This window comes from Doryrhamphus excisus, chromosome 22, assembly GCF_030265055.1.
Source record: "Doryrhamphus excisus isolate RoL2022-K1 chromosome 22, RoL_Dexc_1.0, whole genome shotgun sequence".
In the NCBI taxonomy this organism is placed as follows: domain Eukaryota; kingdom Metazoa; phylum Chordata; class Actinopteri; order Syngnathiformes; family Syngnathidae; genus Doryrhamphus; species Doryrhamphus excisus.
The window spans coordinates 7,137,231-7,145,706 of NC_080487.1; the positions used below are offsets into that span (position 1 = coordinate 7,137,231).

The following is an 8,476-nucleotide window of genomic DNA, read 5'->3' on the forward strand; positions in this document are numbered from 1 at the left end:
GCCTGTAATCTCCCCCTGTGCATAGACCCGGTCAGCCGTGTCGAGTCAGTCCGTTCACTCATGTTCACGTTCGTTCCGACTCAACAGCGCAACAACACGTGATGACGAGCGGTGTGTCGGTCATAAACGAATGAGTCAAAAGAACTGATTCTTTTTTGTGAACGGAATGAACGAGGTCGCCGACGGTGTCGGTCAATCTTCGGTCTTGGTCTTTCAGTCAGCTAACCCCACCCACCCACAAAGCGAGGCGGGACGATAGGATAAGACAGGCAAGCACGCGGATAGTCCCGCCCTGCAAAAGGAACAGTGAACTGACTCTCCGGCTTGATCTTCCTGAACTCGTCACAGTCACACAGGATGAAGTTCATGTGTTTGGGTGCCAATGAAAATGCGACCATCTTGCAGGATGCACCTCATCCTGAAGTCGATGTGCTGCGACATTTTACTGCTCTTTCCTTAACAGACTGAACGGGTATTTTAGGGGCAGTGACCTCGTTATGTAATACATACAATCAACATCTAAAATAATAAATCATTAAATAATAATAAAAATACATTTTTAAAAGTTGCTAATGTCATAACAAATTCCACTGTCCACTATCCCACTTTTGTGTAAAAAATAAATGAATCCCTTATCCTAGCTTTGTGGAACAAGGGCTAGCCGCTAGTAGTGTTGTGACGTTCACGAACGAATTGGTTCTTTGCAACGGCTCATTACAACCGAGTCGCAGCTGGGAACCGTACCGCTGGGAATTGTACAATGGGTAATTCAAAACAGTGACGTCACCGTCAAAGCAGAGTGTTATAGCACCACCCTGTGGAATATTTACAATGAATCCAGATCAGACTTTAAAAAGGTTATAATCAGCATTTCGGAATAATTCAAGCTCATATTGGCGGGATATCTAAATGCATTCCTCCCAGTGATTATTTCCATGATAAAACGAGTTAAGGCCAGGCTGGCTTCTTAAAACTTAATATAAAAATGAGCCAAATGAGCCACTTTTTTGAACGGCTCTTTTAAGTAGGAACGGCTCACCAAGATCCGGCTCTCCTCAAAGAGCGAAAAATCCCATCTGAGTAAATGTGAGCTGAACTCATTCATTCATTCACTCACCGAAGTCAAATCCAAAATGAACTCCTCCACCACTGATGGCTCCAAAGCCAACTTTATGGCCAGGATGTTGATCACATAACGGTGTGCAGGGGTGAGCTCCTCTTGGCGAGCCTTCCTTGCCTGCATATAATTATCCTGGAGGCCAAAAGAGAGTATTTTTGTAGTAGTATTTCGTTAAAACTTGCTTATGTCTGACACTACTCACTTCAGATGATTCCATCGTTTAGAAGTGGGTTTCTACGTTGTAGGTATGCGGTTGTCCATTAGCATTATTTTTGCATTAACAAAAACTAATATTCTGTATGCTACTTTCGAATTCGAACAAACGATGTACATTAATTTCCTCATGTAGCTCCACCCTTGTGCACTTCAGCACGAAAAGGTACGTGCTGTACTTCATTATTACGTACGACTCAATTTTACTGTTTGAAGTATTTTTACGTTAGAAGTACGAGTACTTTGGAATTCTTTTTGCTTACGTCATAGTCACGTCTTTGCGATGGCGTGCTTTTTAAACTACGGTAATTGGCATTTAAGCCATCAATTTTCATTTTAGGAGCGTCAACTACACAATATTTGTCGTCTTGTTATGGTAAAAAATAACAAATCTGGCTGAGTTATAATAAATCATTGGGAATGGCATTGGGAAGTGACGCCCCGTGGCTCTCCATTTCCGTGTACCACGGAACTACGTGCTGATCCTGGATCAGACTCTGAAAGGAACCTATGGTTCGTGGTCGATTGTGATTGGTCCACACGTCCAGTGTTGTCGACCAATGGCGTGCGGACATCTGTTAGCTTGAGCGGCTCCTCTCGAAAGCCAGTCTTCTCTCCGACACTGACTCCCTCCATTCAGACCCCCAGGGAAGGGCAAGTCTGAAGCCGACACTGAATCTAAAAAACAAAAACAAAAAAATCAGCAAAATGCAGATTTTGAACGCCATTGCGGTGCTTTTAGTAGCATGCTCCGTGCAAGCGACGGTCTACTTTCGTGAGGAGTTCACGGACGGCGGTAAGGTGGAAGTACCGAAAGTTGCTACATCATGGCGTTGGCTGTCATTGCTATAAATGTACTGCTAGTCATTACTACGTGATAAGATTTAAGTATCTGCTACCAAAAACAGCTAATTAGGTGTCGCCTAACAAATGGACGTTTTCAAATAAATGTGTATGTATGTGTGTCTTGAAGACAAATGGAGAAGTCGCTGGGTGGACTCCAAACACAAGTCTGACTACGGAGAATGGAAACTGACGTCTGGCAACTTCTATGGGGACTCTGAAAAAGACAAAGGTAAGTATTCTTTTTCTTTCATTTGCCCTCTTATTAAAGTGACGTTACGCTTTGAAATTTCTGGATGAATTAATATCATGACGTTTTTGATGAGAATGGGAAAGTGAAACTGCTGAGTGCACCGTGAAATAAAACCATATACAATCACATACGAGACTATTTGGAAGAGAATAACTGTTCTATTAAAAGTACAAGTGGGGAGAAGCAGAGAGCTTTTTTTTAATCCTTCCCCTTCTCCATGTCCCAGCAACAACTGGGGACAAAAATCAATATGGTAATCAAAAGTGGGTCTATGCCACTCAGGGTGTTAACCTCTGGCCACTGACTTTATGCAAAGGACATCGGAACAGGACACTAATGACTTTATACGATGTACTAAAAAGGTATAAATGCTATTGTATAATATAAAAAGGAAAAAAGCAGCAACCTAAATATTGATTGGTGTCAAATAATATGAAAATGTGCACAATAAACCTTCATAAACATTCAGTTTCTCTGCAGTTAAGCATATAATTTACCCATTCAGGTAATGCAGTACATAGAAAGTATGATTATCTATGCAAATTAGTTATTTTCTTTGGGGGGTTGGCATAGGTCTCCAGACGAGCCAGGATGCCCGATTCTACGCCACCTCCAGCCGCTTTGAGCCGTTCAGCAACGAGGGCAAGAGCCTGGTCGTCCAGTTTACCGTCAAGCATGAGCAGAAAATCGACTGCGGTGGCGGCTACGTTAAGGTCTTCCCCGCCGACCTGGATCAGACGGCGATGCATGGAGATTCCTCATACTACATAATGTTCGGTGAGACATCGATTCCTCCCCGTATTCTCATAGTGTGCAATGAATGTACTTGATCTACACTTTGTGATTGTGACCACTTGCTAAACACACACAGGCCCTGACATTTGTGGCTACAGCACCAAGAAGGTCCACGTCATTTTCAACTACAAGGGCAAGAATCATCTCATCAAGAAGGAAATTAAGTGCAAGGTAAATCAAACATCAAAGATTAATATAGTGAATGCTCTAAAGCCTGGACCACAAAGAGGAGAGCGAGGGGAGGTGTGAAAGCTATGTCGAAATAGTACATTTTTACCTTAATGATCTGGAGTGCATGAGAAAGTGGAAAGTAAAATATAGCCGTCTGTGACCACATGTGGTTTGAACTCATTGACTGCCAGAGAAGAGAGCACCATGCTCAGTTTTGGGGCATTTTCGCTGAACTTTCAAAACCCACAGAATACAGAGTTTTAGGATTACATAAACAGAACCGTTATGCTCTCTTCTTTCATCACAAAACGTTTGTTTCTAGCCTTGTTGGTGTTTACTAAATCGTCAGAATATAGGATGTGTCAGTCAAAACACCTGATTTTGACCAAAAACAGATGAGCTTTTTCCACAGTGAAGCAAATTCAAGCAGAACGGTGACATTTTTTCTTTTTGTGACACCTCAAACATTTGAATACTTGCTTATTTACTACCAAAAACACGGGGAAAAAAAGATTTTGATGACAAAATAACTGAATTTCTTCACAGATTTACAACGTAACAAAATAATGTGTGCATGCACACACCAACTATTTATAGACCAACATTACCTCTATCCTTTATGATGGTCTCCATGCCATTCAGTAACAGTCTTCTTCATAACCAGGCTGTTAGGGGAAAAGCAAAGAAGACATTGATGGACATCTTTGGTCGATGCCAATGTCATTTGACCAAATTAGACCCTTGCTTCTGTAGCACACGCACCCGACGACTTAATTAGGTGTTAATTGGAGCATTTGCAGTGCGTCAAAGACATATTTGGATTTATACATTTAATGTTTCCCCATCCCAAAACATGATTTATCTTCCAGGATGACGAGCTGAGCCACCTGTACACGCTGATCCTGAATCCCGATCAGACCTACGAGGTGAAGTTGGACAACGAAAAGGTGGAATCCGGCAGCCTCGAAGAGGACTGGGACTTCCTGCCCCCCAAGAAAATCAAGGACCCTGAAGCCAAGAAGCCCGAGGACTGGGATGACCGGGCCAAGATTGATGACCCGGAGGACGCCAAGCCTGAGGTGAATACACTTGGAAGAGTATGACATTGAGAGGGTTGACGTCTTACGGGATGTGCCCCCCCTCCCATTTAAGGATTGGGACAAACCCGAGAACATCCCTGACCCCGATGCCAAAAAACCAGAGGACTGGGACGAAGATATGGACGGAGAGTGGGAGCCCCCCATGATCCCCAACCCGGAGTACAAGGTCTGCTTGGAACAGATGGACCATTAAACCGCCTCTCAGAATATTTACTAAATACTCTTTCACCTTTCAGGGAGACTGGAAACCCAAGCAGATTGACAATCCCAGCTACAAAGGAACCTGGGTGCACCCCGAGATCGACAATCCAGAATACAGTCCCGACTCCACCATCTACAAGTTTGGCAACATTGGCGTTATTGGTCTTGACCTTTGGCAGGTATAAAGAAAACACTTTTATTACGTATTTATCTTATGTCATAAATCATGTTAAATTATAACTAGAATGTTGGAAATAAGTTTTACATGCTCAAACTATGAACATTGACGATTTTATGAATAAAAACAATTAAATCTTTGAAATTGCCCTATCACAGTCGAGTCTGGCACCAATTAACTTTGATAAACGGACTACTGTCTTCAAATGTCAACATTAGCGACGCAGTGTTTCTAATTTAGTGTTCAATCTCAGGTGAAATCCGGCACCATCTTCGATAACTTTGTGATCACTGATGATGTGAAGGAAGCGGAGGACATTGGAAATGAGACGTGGGGTGTCACCAAGGTATGGGGCGTCATCTTTGCATTTCCACATGGAAATTATGGATTATGAATTAATGTAATGTCTCCACGTAGGAACCCGAGAGGAAAATGAAGCAGGAGCAAGACGATTTGAAACGAAAGGAAGAGGAGAAGAACAAAGAGCAGGAGACTGAGGCCGGTGATGAGGAAGAGGATGAAGAGGACGAAGATGAGGCTGAGGAAGATGAGGACGAGGAAGGACTCTCAGAAGAGGATGATGCGAAGCTCAAAGACGAGCTTTGAGGAGCTGTCAAGGTTTTCATTAAGCGGGGGAAAAAAAACTGTTTTGTACATTCCAGGGGCATCATGGCTGCCGTGCATCCTCACCTGAAGAATAGCACAACACATTTCGATGTCGTGGAGGTCAGGATGTGTCAGCACTGATGGCTATGCGCTGAATTTTCATTTCTTCCCATCACACGCTCCATCCTCCTAATGGAACGGTCCATATTTTCAGTAGTAAGACTGACGTTGTGGAAGATATAAATAGGAATTTCAAATAAAATCTGTTTAATACCTCAATCAAAAAAAAAAATCATGGTTGGTATTGTAATCCACCCAAATGCAAATGACTCTTTCAAAGTGATAATCATTGTTTGCCGTTTGAAATCTAATGTGATCCATCAAGTCTTGTGAAGCCCCTGGTCCGTGTCATGTGATCAGGGCTCTGCTCATTTCCATTTGAGTGAATATACCAAAGTTTTTATTAAAGTTTTTAACAAATGTTGCCAGTTTTCTTAATATAATACACATTTGTAATTATACACAATATCAATGTTACTATTGCAGACCTGCCAACATACTCATTTATCATATGCAGTTTGCGTCTTGCTTCACAGATCTTCATTTTGTGCCACTGGTAAAAAAAAAAGGTTATTACAATGCAAGTAATTATGAGAATATGGCGACACAATTGTAAGTAAGACGGATATCCTATGTGTACTTTAGTCAATTAATTAATGTGCAATCTGTTTTCCATGGTCACTGGGCACGACAGAGCTGGAAATACAATAGTCATTACTAAATCACATACATGAACTCATTCACAGTACATTGAGGCGCATTGTTCTCGCCTCAATTTGAAACTTCTACTGGCAAAACAGCGCCCCCACGTGGCTTTAAAGAGGCAATGCAAATTGGGCATTTAGTACTAGCCATGTAATAAAGAGCCTATTAGCTGGCAAATGAATACAAACGACCAGGGGAGACTAGTTGGCAAATACAAGACACTTATTTTACAAACAAGAAATTTAGTGTTTTAATGTGCGTTTAGGCTTTACCTTTTAGTGTAAACAAGAAATTTAAAAGACGACGATTGAGCGATTAACGTGAACACACATTAAAACACTAAATACGACGTGGCCCTAATTTGGGGGAGGGGGGGGGGGGTAACAAAAAAAAACACAGCAAACCAACACCAACAAAATCCAACCCCAACAACACAAAACAAACTTTAAATCAAACGCTAACTCCCAATCTGCTGTCCCCCAGTAAAGTGTAACACTAAGCCAGGGGTGGGCAAACTATGGCCTGGGGGCCACATCCGGCCCGCCAAGTGTTTGAATATGGCCCTCCTGTTCTTTTTAAAGTATTTCATTTAAATTTATCGTACAACCTGGCATCATGGCTTGAGCCAACCTTTTGATGGTTGAAGTAGCTGTTTTATCAATATTGTTATTTGATGTGGTCTGTTGTTTACAAAGTGCTCCTGAAAAAAGGGACACAAGCACAATAAAAACAATTAAAAATAAATAATAAAAAAATAATAAAAACAATTTAAAAAATAAAAACAAAAAATATTAATTCATTCATTCGCCGGGGTTGCTGGAGCCTATCCCAGCTGTCCTCAGGCGAGATGCGGGGTACACTCTGGACTGGTCGCCAGCCAATCACAGGGCACATATAGACAAACAACCATTCACACTCACATAAAATAAACATATTTAAATAATAATAATAATTAATTTAATTTATAACGCATTTTACGTCAAATGAATGACCTCAAAGTGCACATATAGCAGATTGCATGACTCTTTTACAGATACAATAATTCCAGGTGGACAGTTACGTGTAAAAAACATAATAGTCTGGCCCCCCGTCAATTTTGTTAAACCAATGCGGCCCGCGAGTCAAAAAGTTTGCCCACCCCTGCACTAAGCCGTATTGAGACAGCACAACCCCAGGGCGGCAAAAAAAAACAAACAAACGGGCAAAACAAAGCATAACAAAAACAGCAGTGGCTTACTGAAAGACAACAATATAAACAAGTTAACCACTGCAAACAGAATTCAACATGCCAAAAAACCACACCTACCTACACCGCATTGTCCACAGCTTAAATGGAGCGAACCTCCCATTTTAAAAGCCCGGCTGAATAGTGCAGCTGCGCACCGTGGCTGCTCATGATGCGTTTGGGGGAGCGCCGGCCGTAGGACTTTTGCCCTTTCAACTGCAATAGGTCATACATTGTTTGATACCGATGAGACTCGCCTGGAGATTAGAGCAGTCCTGTGGGTCAGTTAGCTTGAATGGCTCATATATCTGAGTGCCATCAGCATAACAGTGAAAGATAATCTTATGTATGCCAATGATGTCGCCAACATGTAAATATTCAACAGTCATATTGACCCGGCTGTGATGTGAGTAAAAAGTACTGAAATGTCACTAGACATTAGTATTGTTATGAAATTATTACCTTTCACACTGTATGGAGACTGGATACTGAGCTAGCATAGTTAGCTCAGCTAACATACTAACAGCTAACAGCTAACATGCCATCGCTGAGATTGAGTAAAAACAAGGTTCTCTTCTCATTCCGTGTGGAAGTGGTCCACCTCCTTATGTTAAGTATAAGTCAATTTAGGAGGCTAACTAGTTAACTTGCTAGCGTGCGATGCTAGTGGCATTGCCCGTGCCATGATCCCGTAGTCGAGCAATGTGATGTAAACAAAGAATAATAGGAGTGTGAAAGTGACTTTTGGGGTGTTATAGCAGTGTCTTTATCCCAGGGGTGTCTAAAGTGCAGCCTGGAGGCCACTTGCGGCTCGCGGCTTGTTTTTTTATTGGCCCACACGGGCCAATAAATCCCACACGGATAGGGAGGAAAACTATTAACAGTTATTTAACCTTTAACATGAACATTAATCAAACGTAATAATTTTTTCTGGGTACATGATACCATACAGCATCCATATCAAACTTGCGCGGGCGGCACTAACATTAAACTTTCATATCAAGGT

The 8,476-nt window shown here is 41.8% G+C and overlaps 2 protein-coding genes across 2 annotated transcripts in view; one reads left to right on the forward strand and one right to left on the reverse strand.

Annotated features, from left to right (window-relative positions):
* LOC131109406 (dynein axonemal heavy chain 8-like) overlaps nucleotides 1-2,123 on the reverse strand; it is a 68,895-nt gene extending 66,772 nt beyond the window's left edge. The window contains exons 1-2 of the mRNA XM_058061364.1: nucleotides 1,323-2,123; nucleotides 1,118-1,252 (exon numbers count right to left, since the gene is read on the reverse strand). Coding sequence (XP_057917347.1) covers nucleotides 1,118-1,252; nucleotides 1,323-1,337 — 150 coding nt within the window. The 5' untranslated portion in view covers nucleotides 1,338-2,123. The remainder of the gene's footprint in view (nucleotides 1-1,117; nucleotides 1,253-1,322) is intronic.
* LOC131109401 (calreticulin-like) lies at nucleotides 1,918-5,964 on the forward strand. Its single transcript, XM_058061359.1, has 9 exons — nucleotides 1,918-2,129; nucleotides 2,307-2,408; nucleotides 3,003-3,206; nucleotides 3,301-3,395; nucleotides 4,265-4,474; nucleotides 4,548-4,661; nucleotides 4,732-4,875; nucleotides 5,128-5,220; nucleotides 5,292-5,964. Exons 1-9 carry the CDS (start codon nucleotides 2,042-2,044, stop codon nucleotides 5,478-5,480), a joined length of 1,239 nt encoding a protein of 412 aa, XP_057917342.1. The 5' UTR covers nucleotides 1,918-2,041; the 3' UTR covers nucleotides 5,481-5,964.
* Nucleotides 5,965-8,476: the final 2,512 nt, after the last annotated feature.

Bases quoted from the DNA above. Each gene is read 5' to 3' on its own strand.
- LOC131109401 (XM_058061359.1), top strand. From the start codon at position 2,042: ATGCAGATTTTGAACGCCATTGCGGTGCTTTTAGTAGCATGCTCCGTG. The intron at 3,396-4,264 runs GTAAATCAAACA...TTTATCTTCCAG, and splicing joins AGAAGGAAATTAAGTGCAAG to GATGACGAGCTGAGCCACCT. The intron at 5,221-5,291 runs GTATGGGGCGTC...GTCTCCACGTAG, and splicing joins AGACGTGGGGTGTCACCAAG to GAACCCGAGAGGAAAATGAA.